Source organism: Malus sylvestris, chromosome 3 (genome assembly GCF_916048215.2).
Source record: "Malus sylvestris chromosome 3, drMalSylv7.2, whole genome shotgun sequence".
Classification (NCBI taxonomy): domain Eukaryota; kingdom Viridiplantae; phylum Streptophyta; class Magnoliopsida; order Rosales; family Rosaceae; genus Malus; species Malus sylvestris.
In genome coordinates this window covers 2729034-2750310 of record NC_062262.1, presented here as the reverse complement: position 1 = coordinate 2750310, position 21277 = coordinate 2729034, and the positions used below count along the sequence as shown (strand labels likewise).

The 21277-nt window shown below is 35.4% G+C and overlaps 1 protein-coding gene and 1 long non-coding RNA gene across 4 annotated transcripts; one reads left to right on the top strand and one right to left on the bottom strand.

Annotated features, from left to right (window-relative positions):
• Positions 1-941: 941 nt before the first annotated feature.
• Positions 942-15266, bottom strand: LOC126616355 (uncharacterized). Of its 3 annotated transcripts, XM_050284412.1 has the most exons (4): positions 15233-15266; positions 5571-5705; positions 5386-5446; positions 942-1409 (listed from the first exon to the last, which is right to left on the bottom strand). In XM_050284412.1, exons 2-4 carry the CDS (start codon positions 5594-5596, stop codon positions 1131-1133), a joined length of 366 nt encoding a protein of 121 aa, XP_050140369.1. In that variant the 5' UTR covers positions 5597-5705; positions 15233-15266; the 3' UTR covers positions 942-1130. The 3 variants fall into 3 exon arrangements, 1 of the variants encoding a protein (XP_050140369.1); XR_007621124.1 differs by lacking the exons at positions 942-1409; positions 15233-15266 and adding an exon at positions 2404-3803 and having other exon boundaries at positions 5571-5793; XR_007621125.1 differs by lacking the exons at positions 942-1409; positions 15233-15266 and adding an exon at positions 3816-4516 and having other exon boundaries at positions 5571-5794.
• Positions 7454-17966, top strand: LOC126616363 (uncharacterized). The gene is made up of 2 exons (XR_007621136.1): positions 7454-7621; positions 17797-17966. It is a non-coding gene; the product is annotated as an uncharacterized LOC126616363 (long non-coding RNA).
• Positions 17967-21277: the final 3311 nt, after the last annotated feature.

The window sequence follows — 21277 nt, the reverse complement described above, 5'->3', positions numbered from 1 at the left end:
ATGAAAAGCACCCGGTACTGTTCACTTTAACGAAAAACCATATTTTTACACTAAAAAAGTCAATCTTGGTACTATTCACTTTACCCTTTATTTTGTCCTTATCATTAAAACTCAAAGTTTTCAAGCCCTTTTCATTAGTTTTCCTTAATTTAAATGCATCTATAAGAGGCGTAAGGTAGCTTAGGTTGTTCAAATAGGCATGACCACGATTACTGGAATTCATGTCTTTTGTATGGATATACTGTGAGGTTTAAACTTGATTTTTCTTTCCCAATAATTATCTTCATCACCATTATATGCTTTAGATTATTTTCTTGATCCCCTATCCCCTATCCATCATATAATCATAAAGACCTACAACTCCGGTACACTACTGTAGCATACTTCGGATAAATTATGCAATGTCATGTTGCAAAACTATGATGTCGCGTTATTCGATTAGATTGCTACGTTGGCATACCGATAGTGTAGGTAATTTGCATTACCACTAAATGAAAATAAGGGCGTGGTAATGGGTTACCTCTTCATGAAATGGGGAAATCCTTGGGGAAAAAAGCGAGAAGGAGATGGAAACAATTACATGATATAGATCAGATACCATGGGAAGCTTGAAGCTCACGTGCTCGAGCTAAAAACACCAAAAAGGCACTGACTCTACCAAACAACCATTAAAAAATCTTGTAGGATCTTCAAAGGCCGTGGAAGTTCATTTGGATAAGTCGATACCAAATTAGGCTGCTCATTGTGTAGCTTAGCCGAACTCTCATTTCCCGTATAAAAATATCGATGTACTAAAAAAAAACTTATAGGTTAAATATAATCATTTTTCAATTGGATCCAAAATTAACATTAATTAACGGGAAGTCTAAGAACCAAATCAACACAAGAGGTATTAATAGTACATAAACACTTTCTTGTTCGGGAGACAAGACTCCAGCGCTCAGAGCTCGGTAGGCGGCAAATCATTCGGAGGTAGTATTATGGGATAATACACTTGACGAATTAATTTTTTCATAAGGCCAAATCCTCCCCGACCCATTTATCTCCACCCCAATTGAACATCATTACTCCTCCGAGCTTGTTGAGCGGCAAATCATTTGAAGGTAGTGTTATGGGATAATACAGACGAATTAATTTTTCCTCCATAAGGCCAAATCCTCCTGACCCCATTTATCTCCCCAGTTGAACATTACCACGTAGCCTTTGTTGTTTTCATCTAATTCCACACCGTCTCCACTGCCTTCCTCAGCGACTTGTTTCAGGACTTCCAACGCTTTTTTTTCGGATGGTTCAGGGTCTTCAACGCCTTCTTCGGATTCTTCATCATCATCAGTATATCTCATCCCCACCATTACTATTGCATGGAATTCAAATTTCTCACCCTCATGATTCATTTTATGAGTATTAACCTCCAATAAAAAAGACATTAGTCAATATTTTTACTACTCAACAAACAACTATAACTTGCACAACAATTTTTACTACTTACATATTTGTAATTGTGGACAACTTTACTTAAGGAAGCATCACAAATCAGTGAAAACATAAATTCAATAGTTGACAATGCTTTTATAATCAACAATTCTATAATTGTCAAAAATTTCTCATTTATTAATAATATATATATATATTAATAGAACTAATAAAAATACAATGTATATATTAACAGAACTAAAAAAATACAATATGTATATATTAACAGAAGTAATAAAAAATACGATTCTAAACTAATTGTATAAACTGATTTTGATCTATATATATAGGTGTGGATGGGATGAAGTATGCCTCAAGATTCGGGATTTTTGAAGAAGCACAAAAACAGGTCAAAAGTTGACAACCACATCTATATATATATCAAGATAAAAATCAGTTTTTACCATTAGTCTAGAATTGTATTTTGATTAGTTCTGTTAATATAGACATAATGTATTTGATTTGTTCTATTAATATATACATTGTATTTTTATTAATTCTATTAATATATACATATATTATTTTATTAATAAATAAGAAATTTTTACAATTATAGAATTGCTGATTATGAAAGCATTGGCAACCACTATTGAATTTATGCCTTCCTAATTTGTGATGCTTCCTTGAGTAAAGTTGTCCACAATTACAAATATGTACGTAGCAAAAATTGTTGTGCAAGTTGTGGATGCAAATTTCTTCCTTCTTATTCTTGGACAAAATTGCACCAACAAAAAAATAACACCTTAGATCAAGGCCAAGAGCCTCACGCGCCCACGATGAAAGGGGGGGCTTTGGCCGAAGAACCTCCGATGCCAAAGTTAGAATTTAAAGAGAAAAGTGTTTGGAGAGTTTTTTGGAGTTTTGCAAGAGTGTGGAACTCCCCTTTTTAGAGATGGGGTGATATATATAGGGCATGGCCGGTCGTTTTTAGAGAGAAGGTGGCCGGCCCTTTGGGGTATTTTTGTGTGAGATGGGTGATTTAATTAGCAAGTAATGGATTAATTAGGTAATAAATCTATTAATTAGCCAATTAACTCAATTTATATGGAATGTTTTGAAGGTTATGTAATAAATACCTTATGGAGAATATTGGATTAAGTGACTGTTTCTCTCTGTTTGTCGTGCAGCCTACTCCGATGTGAGATGGAGAATGCTCCTTGTAATCCTAGTTGTGAATGAACACTTAGCCTGGAGGTTTGTCCATGTTAATAACCGGAGTGAGGCCTCAACCATGAGCGTATGCTCATCCGTGGGCTTGATCGGAAATGCATGCTCATCTGCGTGCTAAGACGAGAGTACGCTATCCTAAGGACCCAAGAGGGGACGTAAATTGCTAGAACGCTCGAATCGTGGCTGGTTGAGGGGCTACTTTTCAGGACGTTGTTGGAGAGGTTCATTTGCCCTTGTCCTACTTCAGGACTCCTCGTCCGAGGCACGTTGCATCTCGGTGCGCTACAAGAGCTGATTCATTAAGGTCGTCTGATGTGCAAGGGCGCTCATCAACTCTACGACTTGTTGAGACAAGTGTTGTTCGCCATTTGGATTGGAAAAGCCTGGAAGGAATGCACCTCCTTGAGCAGTGGAAGGGTGGTAGACTCTGGGAGTGAGATTTGAGTTGGGAAATGTCAAACCCGCGAAGAAATGTGGTGAAAATGCCCCCAGTTCAATCGTCAGCCCTTAAATTTGAAGCCTGGACGGTTGAATTAATCTTATACCGATCTGGGCTGCTTGAAATGCCACTGGAGCCAGCTGGGTCGCGGGAACAGGTTGGGCCGCGGAAGCAGGCTGGGCCGCAAGAGCAAACTGCTCAACGCGTGATGCTCGCGAATGCAAGGCTTGGGCTCAGCTTGGCAATGCATTGGGCTCGTGTTAGGCATGGAGTAACATGACTCAGGTCGTGGCTTTGGTGGCGTGGCCTTTGGATAGCATGGCTTGGGTCGTGGTGGTGGAGCCATGGACCTCACCGTGGGTGATTGCCGTGGTGGCCACAGCGGTGGTTGCCATGGTGGAGCCTTGTGGTGGTGGTGCCGCTCCCCCTAAGATCACATTTAGTCTCGTGGATCGCCGCGGTCCCATTTCTTGAATATTAGAATTTTCACTCGTGGAATTTTCTAAATTTCTAGCCATTGTATTTCTCTTTTACGTTTTATCAAAGTCTTTGCAAATAAAAATTCTAATAATAAGAATGTACGAAAAAATGCAAGTGGACTAGAAAATAGAGAAAAACATTTTTATGCAAAAGTTTTCTACGAGTGTGGACCTCTCTTTCAATGAAAGCACTAATTTGTGGATGTAAATTTCTTCATCCTTGTTCTTGGACAAAATTGTACCTACAAAAGAAATAACACATTAGGTCAAGGTCAAAGCCTCACACGCTTACAATGAATGGGGGGGCTTTGGCTGAAGAACCTCCGATGCTAAAGTTAGAATTTAGAGAAAAAAGTGTTTGGAGAGTTTTTGGAAGTTTTGTAAGAGTGTGGAACTCCCCTTTTTAGAGAAAATTGGGTGATATATATAGGGCATGGCCAGTCCCCTTTGATGAAAAGGTGGCCGGCCCTTTGGGGTATTTTTGTGTGAGATGAGTGATTTAATTAGTAATTAATGGATTGATTAGGTAATAAACCCATTAATTAGCCAATTAACTCAATTTATATAGAATGTTTTGAAGGTTACGGAATAAATACCTTATGGAGAATATAGAATAAGGATGGATAAAATAATTTCGAATTTGTTATCTATTTTGGGCACTTTTGGCTTGATTGAAGAATGATTGTCAACTGCTCGCGCGTAGGAAATCCGATATGCCTCGAGGGTAATTTTGTCATTTTAACCAAAAATTCACATGTCGCCTTGTGCTTATTTTTGGCTCCACATAAGTTATAGTTGTTTATTGAGTAGTAAAAATATTGACAAATGTCTTTTTTATTGGAAGTTTAAACTCATAAAATGAATCGTGAAGATCAGAACTTTGAACTCCATGCGATGGTAATGGTTGAGATGGGGTATACTGATGATAAAGAATCTAGGAAAAGCGTTCAAGACCCTGAAGCATTCGAGAAAAACATTAGAAACCCTAAAGCAAGTCGTTGTGAAAGGCAGTCAAGAGAGTGAGGAGTCACATGAAAACAACAAAAGCTACATAGGGATGTTCAATTGGGGAGATAAATGGGATCGGGGAGGATTTGGCCTTATGGAGAAAAAATTATAAGATTGCTGATTATAAAAGCATTAGCATTCTAACTTTTAAAGCTTATTCACAATACTCTCAAGCAAGTGTATAGGTGGCTAAAATCCAATTCTTATTGTGTAATGTGTTGAACACTGTTACAGAGAGAGGCCGACACACAAATGACTGACGAAATAAAAGTGCATTACTACGAAACCATTTATTAGTGTCGTTATGATAACCGACAAGAAACGTATATTACTGTCATATATAATAAGCGACAGAATTGCCAGGGTCAGGAAATGAATTTTCTGTCGATTAAGGCTCTAAAATCGACATAACTTGTGTTGGATATATGCCTAATGCGATATCTCTCGACATTAGCAACACATACATATTCCTTGTGCATCCGAGCAAAATTTTTTAAACCAGTTGTATGATTCATAGTTTTTAACTCCTAATTAAATTTGTTTTTCTCTGTCCAACATAAAAAAATTATTATAACTTTTAAAAGATCAAAACAAATAAGTCATTTGATAAAATTTTAAAAGTTCAGATCATTTGATTCAGTGATCTTGATGGAAGATATTTAAGGAGCATCTCTTTCCCTTTATTGATATCGCAACTGGAGCCATTCATCTCATTAATGATTGTACAAAACAAAGAAACTGATACTAACGAGACAAAACCAAAACATGAATACCAAAAACAAAATAAAGAAATAATAAATCGGTTTATTTACTTACTGCTGAATCAATGGTAATGTATTCTTTCCTATCCCAGATCCTTTCAGTAGAAAACTTGTGCCTGTTGTGTTAAAACAACATAAATAAAAAGTCATACAAAACACAAGACAGGAAAAAAGTAACAATATAAAAATACATCTACATGCCTAGATCAAATCAAAGGAGAGAAAAACGTGAAGGATTACCAGACGTGGAGAAAGAGAGATGTCATTGTGCTGGAGGAGAAGGAGGAGGTGGTCGGGAAAGACTATGTTGACGAATGTTTTTAGTATGGTGAACGAAGGACTTTGTGCGGGTTAAAGTCAGAGAGACTAGGGTTTTGCTAAAATTGCATTCCTAAACAATACTTGAGAAAAGCTCCAGTCCAGGGGTCCTTTGCTGCCTCAGCAGCACCCTTTCTTTATAGACTCCCAACCTTCCGAAGGAAGGTTTAAGGTGTGGTTGTGGACAACCCAGAGTCAAGAAAGACGTGGCATAATCTGATCCATGCAAAGAAGATAATTGTGATTACAATGTCACTGTATTCCTTGCCGGACTCACCTTACCACAAGTACATGTACTTGTGTAGGTTTGGCATAAACGAGAGGAGTAAATATGTATAGGCATGGCATATCAATGCTCAGTCAATATTACTCAACAAGTCCAACCAAACAAAGGCTGCTACAATCTTCTTCTCCGAATGACATGTTTTACTTTCTTGTACTTAGCTAAACCACTTTCCACGTATGCAGGGGTAGGTACCCTAATTGATTCTAAACAAAAATTGCCATGAAGTTCTTGGAATTTTATATTTTTCTGTTTGTACCTTCTAGATATGATGCAAATGACTTGGTTAAGAGGTTGAATTTTTCTAACTATACCAATTTTTGAGCGTTATATTGTGCGTTTTAACTCATAACTGTTAATAGATGTGAATGTCTTAAGTTAATGATTGGTGTAATTCTTAGTTGCTCAAGTGCATAAATATAATATAACTGAATCTATAAAAATTATTCAATATGGCTACACAAACATAAGAGTGTTTCAAATGAATTTGAATTTACCAACTATCTACATTGAGTTTGACATGATACAATGTGCTTAAAATTTTACAATTGTTGATCGATATGAATATCATTAAAATAACTAATGACGCTCATAGCTATCCATGCGTGTATGAGAAACTATAATTAAAAAAAGTGTTTGACGTATGTACTCAATTAGAATATTTAATTAAGGTATTTTCAATTGATCCTCAATTAGCGAATATAGTATACTTGGCAAAATAGTTTGTTCTACAATTGTTTTTCAATGATAGATTAAATTTTTTTTCACTATTCTTTTTTCCTTTCTTGATGTGGGGTTTTTAAAGTTCCTTTAGATTATGTTTGAGATAGAGGGATTTTCAAACTTTAAGGGATAGATGAAATGTTAGTGAGAAATGGATCTGTTTATGTTACAAAGGCATGTATGAGATGAGAAATTTTCAAATGACTATGCTTATGGAGTGCATATCTAATTGTTTTTTATATTTTTGTTCTATTCCTTATATTAATTGCTATGAAAAAAACTTGATACATAAAAGTTTGAAAATCACGATATTTCTAGATAGTAAAGTGAAATTACCCTAAATTGATTGTTTGGTTCTATTTGACCCTTTTTTCTTTCACAACAATATTCAAATTTTATTAGAAATACCAACCACTTACCACGGTGATAACGAATCTGTTCCACGTAAGTTTTCTTTCGCAGTTGAAAGTTTTATGTTGCTGTCTTATATATATAAACAGGCATCAACTCATGTAGATCCTCTTTGCAGTGCAGCTCACTATGAAAAAACCTTACTTGGGTTAACAAACACGCATGTAATCCTTTTGTAACACGTATACTATGTGCTTTACACACGTGTTTCTACTGAACGAACAAACTTTACTGAGATAACATTCACAAGAGAATACTATTCATCAAAATTCAAAACATATAAGAATTGAAGGAGGAGTCGTATGAGGTGAAAATTTTATATACGGCTCTGTTTCAACATGTTTTGGCTACATTTCGGCTCGAAAGTGGGTCATCACCTGCTCAACTGTGTGCAAAGAATAGAGTTAGAAAATCCGCCACATTTTCTGCTCGTCATAGTTGTAACCCGACTTGAGGAGTAAATTGGGGACGGTGAAGTTATAATTCGATTGTCATTCACTCACATGCAGGTAAGGTGGAGCCAATCCAGCCACACACATGATGTACCCTTTTGTAGGTTGATCAGTATAGTAAAATGCTTGCAAAATATTAGATACATTATCGTATTATATTTTGAAAAGTATCACGTTCAAGACTAAATCATTACACACCTCAATCACGACGTTAACAGTTTACTCTTAAACTTATGTTATTACATAACTCTCTGTGGATAGAAGTAAAAACTAGAAACAATCTTCGAAGACAACTGATGTTAATTGCATGCACCTTAATTAATCGAAGATGATTTTTGAATTGCTTCCCTTTACTTGTCGTGTACTATTTTTTTCAAGCCTCTTTTATTTTTATATACAAAGCTACAAGCAACAAATAAATATCGAATTCGTCAATCCTAAAGTCAAACTTGATACCTCATACTCACTTTTTATCGAGCGGCGGAGTTGTTAATTTGCTATAGTAATAATGTTGTTTGACAACTTTGTTTCCATATATTTACATCGATTGACCAGTAGGGCACAACTGTACAACGAACTATTTAATTATAATTGTCTAGAAATTAAGGTAACTTAGGGTGAATCACACGATGATGGTTTTAATGAGGTTGAAATGTCTCTGTGAGTCTTTTTGACCCCAGAAGAATTGACTATAGTAGCTTTGTCCCTAGTTGGTTCACTTTATTTTTTATTTTATTTTTTAAAAACAAGTCTATTGCATGTCATATTGAACAAATTTCTAATCCCAATTACATTCGATGATCATTATCATCAGCACTAGTAGTATTAGTATTAGTACTAACTTTTATTGTAAACATTTAGATAAACTAACTTTTGTTTTACAATATATTTTGATATACTTTGTCTTCTTCATTTAGGTACATTAAATTCATTATAATACATTTCGGTGCATACATTTAGATACACACATTTCAGTACATATATTTTGATACAAAGATTTAGGTACATTAATTCATTATAATACATTTTGGTACACACATTTCAGTACATACATTTTGATACAAAGATTTAGATACATTAATTCAATATAATACATTTTGGTACACACATTTAGGTACATTAGTTTAATATAATAAATTTCGGTGCATACATTTGGATACATACATTTCAGTACACACTTTAGATACATTAGTTTAATATAATACATTTCGGTGCATACATTTGGGTATTCACATTTCGATGATAACATAATTGAGTTTTTCAAGTTTGAAGAATGTCAAATAAAATTAATAAATTAAAAAAACTTTTGTTTGGTCAAAAAATAAATTAAAATTTGTATATTGATAAATTTAAATATTTAATGGGAGACATTGAATGAAATATACATTAATTATTTTGAATTAAGAACACATTAAGGAACAATAATCAATATATAATCTAACAACAGATTTATTTTAAATTTCAATCTTCTTCAATGATTAAACTTAGAAAACCCTTTAAATAACGTTGTTTGTGTGGTTGGAACGGTATAAATGTTTAATTACTTTTATGGTATGCTATGGGAATGATTTATCGTCAGTTTTACTCTCTCTCTCTCTCTCTCCTTGTCTTAGTTACTGCAGCCACAACCCAGGTGCTTCCATAATCCTGGGCCGTGAATTCACAATGGAGACCAGGTCTCAGACCACAAAGGCCCCCTCCAACCTGAAGAGGCTTCGTGTTTGTGCATCACATCTTTTCTATCAAGTTTGTCAATTGTTCCAGATGCATCAGCATCTTTTCCATATGGTTTTTATGGAATTAATTTCATGATTCCACCCAAGTATACGAAAAGTTGGGCTTCTAAAGTTGAAAATTTTATTTTTTTAACAAGGGAGTTATCTATTAGCTATCAAGACCGTTTCAAGACGAACTCGAGGCCGAGTTCCTTTCAAGTGGAGGAGTTTGATGTAGGACTAAAATCCGATTATTTCACGTGCAATAAAACTAAACGAAGGAAGTGGCGAGCAATAAAGAAAAGTGATTGTAGAATTGGTAATTCACATGTTAATAGATTATTTGCTACAGTCATATCTCGAAAGTTGATGTTTTGAACTTTTCTTGTTGAATAAACGTTACTTTCATTTCTGGTGCAGTCGTAGAAGAGGTGTTCAATTCTCCCACAAAAGTGGCTTGGGTCATCTTTCACAGAAATCAGTCAAAAGAGCAGTCTACTAATAAATTGAGCTCTTTATTATTTGTCTTTTGGGGTTTCAAGGACTTTATTATCTGTCTTTTAATTTTCATCTTAATTACCTAAGTCTTTTGAGATGCCTAGGGGGTTGTAATATGTTTATTTAAGCCATTTGGCTTCTCATTTGTATTCATCTTTTCATCTTTCAATTAATTTATCAAATTATCCTTCAGGATTTATATTAAACTGGTAGATTCCAGTAACATTGTTCTACAAGGGATTACGCTGGTAACCCTTTCATTGCTTCGTGCTGCGTCAGTAGTACAACATAAAATGACCACAATCATCTCTGCATAAGTAGTTTTAATTTGGGCCGTGGGGCCTTTGGCTCACCACGGCAGCTGGGAAAGATCAAAGCTAAATACATGGATTATTTTCATTTTTTTGGAAGCTATTATTAGATCAGTTTATTTATAGTTTGCAGAATCAGTTTATTACTTTGTGCAGAATCATCAGTTTGTTACCTTATGCAGCGTGGCTCAGCGCTGGCTCACCTGAGCAGACTCTTGACGAAATGCTGGGGAATGAAAGGTAATAATCAGTCGACCCAAACTAAATCCAACTCTCCGAACTAAAACAACATTCAGTGGACTTGATATAGTTATGGACTAAAGTAATAATCAGTCGACCCAAACTAAATCTACCTCTCAGCACAAGGTGGCTCGAGCCGCTGTTAACAGAAATTTATATATTTTTTGGTACGAATCAGCCTCCTAAAGTAACATTCAGTCGACTTGTCGACCGTAAACCTCTTTAATCACCACTTTAAAAGACCATGTATAAGAGGATATATTAACGTACTCAAAAAATACACCTTGCATGGAGATGAGTTATTCTGGAGTGCTAACATCCCAATCACCTAAAGTATAATTTACATTAATAAACAAGATTTGGGAAGCGCTCCGTTCCCATATTTCAAAATAGCCAAACAAAAAACAAAAAACAAAGAAATTCCCCCTCTTTTCCCAATCACCTAAAGCCAAGGAATAAAATATCGGTAATATCGGAAATATCGGTAGTCCAAAAACACGGAAATATCGATGAAAATATCGGGATAATATTGATATCGATAAAAATTACATGGAAACCACGGAAATTGTAAGAAAAACTTGGAAATTTTTATTGAAACTTTGCAGGATGTTTATTTAGTCAATTATCTATTAGTTTATCACAAAAAATTGGAAGAAAATGCATTACATGATGGATTTAACTTATTTAAGTTGATTATACAGCGAGCTGGGTGAATAAAATATATAGTAATTAATAAAAAAAAAATTAAGCACACCATAATTATTTATATATAATGATTTACTACAACTTTCAAGTAAAACTCATAGTTTAGTTTTTAAATCTACCCTAATTCTGACATACTGCCGCACCCATCATTTCTCTACTACCTTTCTTCCTTCTTCACGTGGGATGTAGTACCTCCCTCATTTTCTATTATTTCTTTCCTTTCCACACACACACACAGACACACCCCACTCCCTCATTTTCTATTATTTCTTTCCTTTCCACACACACACACACGCACAGACACACACTTCAAAGTGTGGATTTCTCTCGGATAACACACACACACGCACAGACACACACTTCTACACACACACACGCACATACACACTTCAAAGTGCAAATCCACACCAGGTACCAAGCCATTTCCTTCTCTCACTCACTTCGACTCTCTCTCTCTTCTCTGCACTGTCTCTCTCTCTCTCTCTCTCAAAATCCTCTTACCTCTCTCCCTCTCTCAAAATCCTCTTACCTCTCTCCCTCTCTTGCCGTGACCACACACACACACAGCAGCAGCACCATCTGCTCGACTCGAGCAGCTCAAGGACGACACCACCATCATCACACATCATCAGTCTTCTCTCTCCAGCCTCTGCGAGAATGGCGGATGACACCGTGACCTCCACCGTGGCGCACACTCCGGCGAGCACCATCACCACCTGTGAGAGGCGCAGATCTTGGCAGCTGCAACGACGGAGCTCGGCTGCCGTTCCGACGACGGAGAGAGAGAGCGATATTATCGATATTATTGATAATATCGCGATATTATCGATAATATCGATAATATCGCGATATTATCACGATAATCAATTGGAATACTCTGAAAATATCGTTGTTGGAAAAAAACGATATTATCGGCGATATTTCGCCGATAATATCGATATTTAATTCATTGCCTAAAGCTATAATTTACTTTAATAAACAAGATTTGGGAGGGCTCCGTTCCCATATTTCAAAATAGCAAAAAAAAAACAAAGAAATTACCCCTCTTTTTATACAATGCCAAGTTCTCTAAGATGATAGGCATGCATTCCCTTATTATCCCCACACCTATCGCATTCCCATCGTTTTCCCACTCTCTTTTCCTCGATTTTCTTACAATAGGAGCTTTCTCCCACTTCCGGAAAAATGTTGTACCTGGTTATAGACACAAAAATAATTGAAACTTGTAACCATTGCCAAGAAAAACAGTGCAATAACAAAATCATACGTTACGAGGCAAAATTATAATATACTAACATACTAACATAAATCAATCCAATAACAAAATCATGCGTCATCAAAGCATGAAATCTGATGCATAAAATCTGTCAAAATAGGGTCATTTTTTTTTTAGCATGTAAGTAGGATCTTCTATAATTTCCAAACTCCTACACAGTTCCCATTTGCCTCGGGCAGTCCATCGACAAAACACAAAGTCTCTAAATTAGCAAGAAATACGATACATTAATTTTGTCAAAACTTATATATTTCATACAGAATTTAAAGTTAGTTACCACACAAATCTCTACATTAGCAAGAAAAAAATACAAAAAATCAAATTAATTTATGCTTGCCGTTCATTCCGCAACATTTCGCCAAGAGCTTGCTCAGGTGGACACTTGTGGGAATCCTAGCTCCTCCAGAGTGTGTAACTTCGGAGATTTGCAGCTCATTGGCAAACTGGAGTGAGGATTTGGGGACCAACAGGCGGCGATTTGCAACTCACAGGCAACGAAGAGCCTGATAATATCCGATTGTGTACTAGTTCCACCACAAACGTAACGTACACAGGAATCAATATACAAATAAGAAATCCAATGGCCATTATAAGGGCCAAAACCCCAACAACGATTAGGAACGATATTTGTAGAGTGAATATAGCGAAGGCTTGCGTAGGAGAAGAAAATGGTAACAAAGTAAAAAAAAATATAGGTGCAATGCTAGTTAGCACGAAATGCTTCAATGCTAGTTAGCACGACATTTTGGTTTGTAATGTGAGAAAAAGTAATAAAAATATGGGATCATGATGTGATTTGACGAAAAAAGTCATTTCCAAGGTGTTGTGAGACCCCAGAGTAAAACACATGGAAAAAAGTAGATTTGGCATTCATGTAGTGTTTTCCGTGTTCGTGTCATTTTAGTGTCATACTCAATATCTTAACGGGTCGTGTCGTGTAACACCCGTTAAAATAAATGGGTAAAATGACCCAACCTGAAATCGACTCGATCATATTAACAAGTAATATGACCCGACCCATTACCTGTTAAGAAAAATATATTTTAAGTCAATAAATAATCAAATGAAAAACATAATACTAAATAAGTGTATACATACCATATTGTCACATCCAAAACATAAAAACGCAATTTTTTTAAAGTATATATTTACATTTCCAAAATAAGAGCATAATAAAAAAAAACATTAGAAGTGAAATAGAATCTAATGATACAGATTTACTCTCATTTATTTTATGGCCATTATTTAAGTAACGTCTTTAATAGTTTTTTAATTAATGTAGAAGTGTAAAAAATATAGAAAAAATATATATAAATGCTCACAATAACAAGTTTTACCACTTTCGTGAATAGTTTAACTTCGAAATTCGTTACTATAATTATATAAATCATAGATCAAAATTTAACCGTTAATTATTGTTTACATTTACGCTTCATTTTTCTCATCAAATTTTGTTTTTTTTTGTTCAGATTTTCTTTTTTGAAAGCATGATCTATTAGAGGATGCAGGAAAATGAACGATTTGGATCGTTGATATTATGTTCTGAGTTTTACCGTTAGTGAAAATATTGCTTGATGTTTATAAAGTTTTTACAAACTATATGATATCGACTCATATTTAAATTAACCGTAAATATCGAAACATGATATCAAAGATCATAATCGTTCATCTTCTTACATCCACCAGATGATCATGTTTTCAAAAATAGAAAATTTTAAAAATGAAATTTAGTAATAAGAATAAAGTGTAAATGTAAATCGATGGTTAAATATAAATTAAAGGTTTATGAATTATAGTGTTGGATTTCGAAGCTGACATTTTCATGAAAGTAGCAAAGCTTATTACAATGAATGATTGTATTTTTTTTTTTTACATTTTTTACACTTCTCCAATAATTATTATTAATTTTCTTAATTTTTCCCTCAAATAAAAAACATTATTCATGAGGGTTTTGAGAATTTTAAAAATCTAAACGATAATGTAAGTGTAACCATTATCTACTCGTAGATGAATAATGATGAATAACGAGTGTTTATATATTCTTTCACATTTTTCATAATTGTACCTATGTCTTCTTATTTCTTGCCTATACAAATACTATACTAATTTATTTTAATTTTGGACAACAACATTTTAAGTAAAATTTATTCTAGTAATGATAATAAGGAACTCCCATAATAAAAATAAATAATGACTAATTTTTTTTAACTTATATAAAATAATAATACAAAACTATATATTTAACATAGAATATATTGTATATATTAATACGGCTATTATATTTTATAATAAGTTTTTTAGCATTTAATATTTAAAATTATCAAAATAATTTTTTTCTTAACGCGTCGAAACAGATTACCTATGTGTTGCCCACGTGTATACCCGTTAATGATCCGATTAGTTATCATGTTAACTCAAAACCTGTTATTCTTGTGTTGTGTCAAAAATTACCGAGTCTAGAAAAAAGTGCCGGAGAACATTAATTAAAATAGAAAAGAGAGTCAACAACTAGATGTATCTATCATATCAAATAAAAGCAGTGAAGCAGTCAATTTCAAACCTTGTACCATTTTAATAAAATATTTATGATATGAGGTACCCTAAATAAAGAAATAATAAATCGATTTATTTACTTACGGCTGAATCAATCATTGATGATGTATTCTTTCCTATCCCTTCCATTCCAAAAATCCTTTCAGTAGAAAACTTGTGCCTGTTGTATTAAAACAACATAAATAAAGTCATACAAAACACAAAAGGCAGGAGAAAAGTAACAAAATAAAAATAGATCTACATGTCTAGATCAAATCAAAGGAGAGAAAAATGAGAAGGATTACCAGACATGGAGAAAGAGATGTCATTGTGCTGAAGGAGAAGGAGGAGGTGGTCGGGAAAGACTTTGTTGACGAATGTTTTTAGTATGGTGAACGAAAGACTTTGTGCGGGTTAAAGTCAGAGAGACTAGGGTTTGCTAGAATTGCATTCCTAAACAATACTGGAGAAAGCTGTCCAAGGGTCCCTGGTTTCTTTATAGACTCCCAACCTTCCAAAGGAAGGTTTAACGTGTGGTTGTGGACAACCCCAGAGCCAAGAAAGACGTGCCATAATCTGATCCATGCAAAGAAGATAATTGTGATTACAATGTCACTGTGTGCCTTGCCGGACTCACCTTACCACAAGTACATGTACTTGTGTTGTGTAGGTTTGGCATAAATGAGAGGAGTAAATATGTATAGGTTTGGCATATATTATCAATGCTCATTCAATATTATTCAACAAGTCCAACCAAACAAAGGCTGCTACAATCTTCTTCTCTAAATGACATGTTTCACTTTCTTGTATACTTAGTTAAACCACGTTCCACGTGGGAAAGTTACATGTAGGGGTAGGTACTCTAATTGATTCTAAACAAAAATTGCTACGAAGTTCTCGGAATTTTATATTTTTCTGTTTGTATCTTCTTGATATGATGCAAATGTCTTGGTTAAGAGATTGAATTTTTCTAACTATACCAATATTCGAGCGTTACATTGTGTGTTTTAACTCACAATTGTTAATAGATGTGAATGTCCTAAGTTAATGATTGATGTAATTCTTAGTTGCTCACGTGTGTGCATATAACTGAACCTATAAAAATTCTTCAATATGACTACACAAACATACGAGTGTTTCAAATGAATTTGAATTTACCAACTATCTACACTGACATGATACAATGGGCTTAAAATTTTACAACTGTTGATCGATATGAATATCATTAAAATAACTAATGAAGCTCATAGCTATCCATGCGTGTATTAGAAACTATAATTAAAAAAAAGTATTTGACGTATGTACTCAATTAGAATATTTAATTAAGGTATTTTCAATTGATTCTCAATTAGCGAATATAGTATACATGGCAAAATAGTTTGTTCTACAATTGTATTTCAATGATAGATAATTTTTTTTCACTATTCGTTTTTCCTTTCTTGATGTGGGTGTTTTAAAGTTCCTTTAGATTATGTTTGAGCGAGAGGGATTTTCAAACTTTAAGGGATAGATGAAAAGTTAGTGAGAAATGGAGCTGTTTATGTTACGAAGGCATGTCTAAGATGAGAAATTTCCAAATGACTACGCTTATGGAGTGCATTTCTAATTGTTTTTGATATTTTTGTTGTAAGATCCCACATTGTCCAAGGAAGTTATCCTTATATGTATATTCTCATTCCTACCTAGCACAAGGTCTTTTGGGAGTTCACTGGCTTCGGGTTCCGTCAGAACTCTGAAGTTAATCGAGAAGGTGGCCAGAGCACTACCATGATGGGTGACCCACTGAGAAGTTGCTCGTGAGTTCCCAAAAACAAAATCGTGAGGGCGTGGTTGGGGCCCAAAGCGGACAATATCATGCTACGGTGGTGCGAGAAGTGGTCCGCCTCGAGCTGGGATGTGACAAATTGGTATCAGAGCCTAACCCTGGCCGTGGTATGTCGACAAAGTCGTCGGGCCCTTTAAGGGGGGTGGATTGTAAGATCCCACATCGCCCAGGAAAGTGACATTTTTATGTATATTCTCATTCCTACCTAGCACGAGGCTTTTTGGGAGCTCACTAGCTTCGGGTTCCGTCGGAACTCCGAAGTTAAGCGAGAAGGTGGCCAGAGCACTCCCATGATGGGTGATCCAGTGGGAAGTTACTCGTGAGTTCTCAGAAACAAAACCGTGAGGGCGTGGTCGGGGCCCAAAGCAGACAATATCATGTTACGGTGGTGGAGCTGGCTCGGGAAGTGGTTTGCCCCGGGCCGGGATGTGACATTTGTTCTATTCCTTACATTAACTGCGATGAAAAAAATTTGATACATAAAAGTTTGAAAATCACGATATTTCTAGATAATAAAGTGAAATTACCCTAATTTATTGTTTGGTTCTATTTGACCCTTTTTTTCACAGCAATACTCAAATTTTATTGGAAACACCAACCACTCATCACGGTGATAGTGAATCCGTTTCACGTAAGCTTTTCTTTCGCAGTTGAAAGTTTTATGTTGCTGTCTTATATATAAACACAGGCATCAACTCATGTAGATCCTCTTTGCAATGCAGGCATCAACTCATGTAGATCCTCTTTGCAATGCAGCTCACTATGAACGAACCTTACTTGGGTTAACAAACACGCATAGAATCCTTTTGTAACACGTAAACTATGTGCTTTACACACGTGTTTCTACTGAATGGACAAACTTTACTGATATAACAATCACAAGAGAATACTTCAAAACATATAAGAGTTGAAGGAGGAGTTGCATGAGGTGAAAATTTTATATACGGCTTTATTTCTACATGTTTTGGCTACATTTCGGCTCGAAAGAGGGTCATCACCTGCTCAACTGTGTGCAAAGAATAGAGTTAGAAAATCTGCCACATTTTCTGCTCGTCATAGTTGTAACCCGACCTGAGGAGTAAATTGGGGAAGGTGAAGTTATAATTCGATTGCCATTCACTCACATGCAGGTGAGGTGGAGCCAATCCAGCCACACACATGATGTACCCTTTAGTAGGTTGATCAGTATAGTAAAATGCTTGCAAAATATTAGCTACATTATCCTATTAAATTTTGAAAAGTATCACGTTCAAGACTAGATCATTACACACCTCAATCACGACGTTAATATTTTACTCTTAAACTTATGTTATTACATAATTGCATGCACCTCGGATGATTTTTGAATTGCTTCCCTTTTCTTGTCATGCACTATTTTTTTCAAGCCTATTTTATTTTTATATACAAAGCTACAAGCAACAAATAAATATCGAATTCGTCAATCCTAAAGTCAAACTTGATGCCTCGTACTCACTTTTTTTTCAAGCCACGGAGTAGTTAATTTGCTATAGTAATAATGTTGTTTGAGAACTTTTTGCCATATATTTACAGCGATTGACCAATAGGGCACAAACGCACAACAAACTATTTAGGTAAAATTACATAGTAGCTTTTCACATTTGAGGTCTATTACACAATCCCATACAACATTTTTAAAACATTTCATTTTCATACCTCAAGTACTATTTTATTTCAAAAGAATACATCCGTTACATTTTTCATCCATTGATCCGTTAAGTGATGACGTGGCTGCCACATTTGTACCATGTGACAAAAAAATAATTTTTTAATTTTTTTTTTATAAAAAAACCTGAATCTTCTAAATTATTAAAAAAAACAACCAAAATCAAAAGCTGAACCTGCAACCCACCCACACAACCTGTAACCAGACGAAGAAGAATAGGAGAGGAAAATAAAAAATAAAAAATCCATCTTCATCTTCAAGGTCTTGCCTGTAGGACAGAGACTTTGATGGAGCATCCACAAGGTCCTGCTGCTGCTGATCAAATGCCAAGCATATGTAAGCAATGCGCTTCTTCAACACATACTTTTCGTTCCGAATTTGCGCCTATTTGATCGAATAATCCGCCAAATGCTTCCGCAATTGCATAATTTCCTAATCATGCTCATGAACCCTAACAACTAGATCCTTCTTCAACATTCTGCTATTAGGGTTGTTCGACTCGGTCAATGGCATCAACCCATTTCCGTAATCCCCCTCCATGCTCGACCTGCCTGGTGAAAACGAAGTCATCGTAGACAGCGATGACAATCTCGATATCCCGTTGCTTGCGTTATCAACCGCCGTCGAAGCACCTGAAACCTGAACCACATTCATTCCTTCATTGATTTCGTTGATGCCCAATTGGGTCTCTCTTGTTTCCGATTCTCCACGACTCTGCTGTGACGAACCGTGATTCGCAATCCTCTCGATTCGATTGTCGACGCCGGCGACAGCTACCTCATGAGCTTGGTCCTGAGATTCACGGGCGGAAGGTGGCAATTGGGCGGCCATGGATTTGTGGAGTTTGTACCTGTGCAGCTCAAGAATCTTGTGTTTGAGCTAAGCCCGCAATTGAATGTTGTCTTCCACCTGCTGCTTGATTGTGGCCTCCGCAACTTCCATGGCGTACATAACTTGAAGCAAGTTGTTGTCTTGATTGTCTGCGGTGGCGGTGGCGGTGGCGGTAGAAGAAGCAATTGGGTCGGCGGTGGGGGTGTGTAGAGAAGGAAAGAGGGTGGGTGCGGAATGAGGAAGGGTCGCGGGTTGGGAGGTGCATAGGGAGGGTCGTGGGTGGGGGGTGCAGGGATGTTCTGGGTTTCTGGTTTTGGGGTGAGGGATGCGGGTGGGGTGGGGTGGGGGGTTATCATTTCTAGGTTGCAGAGAAGAAGATGAAGATGGGGATAGGGATTTGGGGGTTGCGGGGAGAAGAGAGGATTTTGGGAGTTGCAGAAGGGTAGGGGTGGGGAAGGAAGGGATCTGGGTTTGGGATTTTCTAGTTTTTTTTTTAATTTTAATATTTAGAAGATTTAGGTTTTCTAAAATTTTTTTAAAAAAATTCCACGTATCAGCCATATCAGCACAAATGTAGTAGTCACGTCAACATTTAACAGACTAATGGATGGAAAATCTAACGGAGGTGTTATTTTGAAATAAAATTGTACTAGATGTATGAAAGTGAAATGTTTTAAAGTTGTTGTATGGGCTTTGTAATAGATCTCAAACCTGAGGGACTACTATGTAATTTACCTAACTATTTAATTACAATTGTCTACAAATCAAGGTAACTTGGGTGAATCACACAATGATGGTTTGAATGAGGTTAAAATATCTCTGTGAGTCTTTTCGACCTCTAAAAAAATTAACTGTCGTAGCATTGTCCCTAGCTGGTCCACTTAAATAAAAAAAAAAAAAAAATAAGTCTATTGCATGTCGTATTGAACAAATTTCTAATCCCAATTACGTTCGATGATCATTACCATCAGCAGTATTAGTATTAGCACTAGCATTACTAACATCATTACAAACATAAGTCGACCCAGTCTTTGGCCTCCATCTCATATTTGTGTTATCATCAGAAGCTTTGTCGTAACCAATTGCTTCCTCACCACGAGTATGGTTCATTAACTTTAACTCAATTAGAGCAATGATTCCTCAACTAAAAATCTATTACCATTGATCCCTCAACTCATCAAAACGTGCAGCTATAGTCCCTCAACTTTAATTCAACTGGAGAAATGGTCATTTAACTTTAACTCAATTATAGCAATGATCCTTCTAACACAATTCGTTTTGACAAACTTTTTGACGTAGTTGACGAAAATGACCATAATTACACACTTTGATGAGTTGAAAAACCCTAATTATATAAATGGTTATTCCAACATAACTTATTTTGACAAAATTTTGATGAAATTGATGAAAATGACTATAGATACACATTTTAATAAGTTGAGGGACTAATGGTAATGAATTTTTAATTGAGGGACCATTGCTACAATTTACTCTCCTCACCACCACCACTAGAATCCTAAATCATCGATGACCAAAGGAAATAATTAACACTGTTAAAAAAAAAGGAAATAATTAACACGTAACAAAGACCGCAGACACAATCAAAGCTCAAACCTCCTAGCCATCCAAAATGCACAAAAGGAAAAACAAAGTTCTTTAGATAAAACTAAAATGAAATTGCGGATGATCATGCTCTTAAACAATTACTGATTTAGCCGATTTTTGGCATAAAGAATCATTGGTAGAGAATCTAAAAACTAAAAAGTTATGATTATATATAGAATCAAACACCCAATAAATAAGATGTCCTTATTCTAGAAAGCCTATATATGTGTGTATAAATTTATATAAGTATATATAAGGTCTCTTTGTGTATTGGCGTTATATATGTTTGGTTTATTTAAAATTAATTTAGTGCATGCAAATTAAATTTGTATTGGAAAACCTATTTAGCAATGGTGCCAGTTTTGTGTGCCTAAGTATGTAGTACTTATGTATAGTCAAAGAAGAAATTGAATATAATATGGGATATTCTAGCTTACTCTTACGGGTAATCCTATCCTTGTAATGATGGCCTGGTCCCTTGAAGAAATTAGCCAAAACGGACTCCCAATGTATAGGAATATTTGGTATTTGATCTATG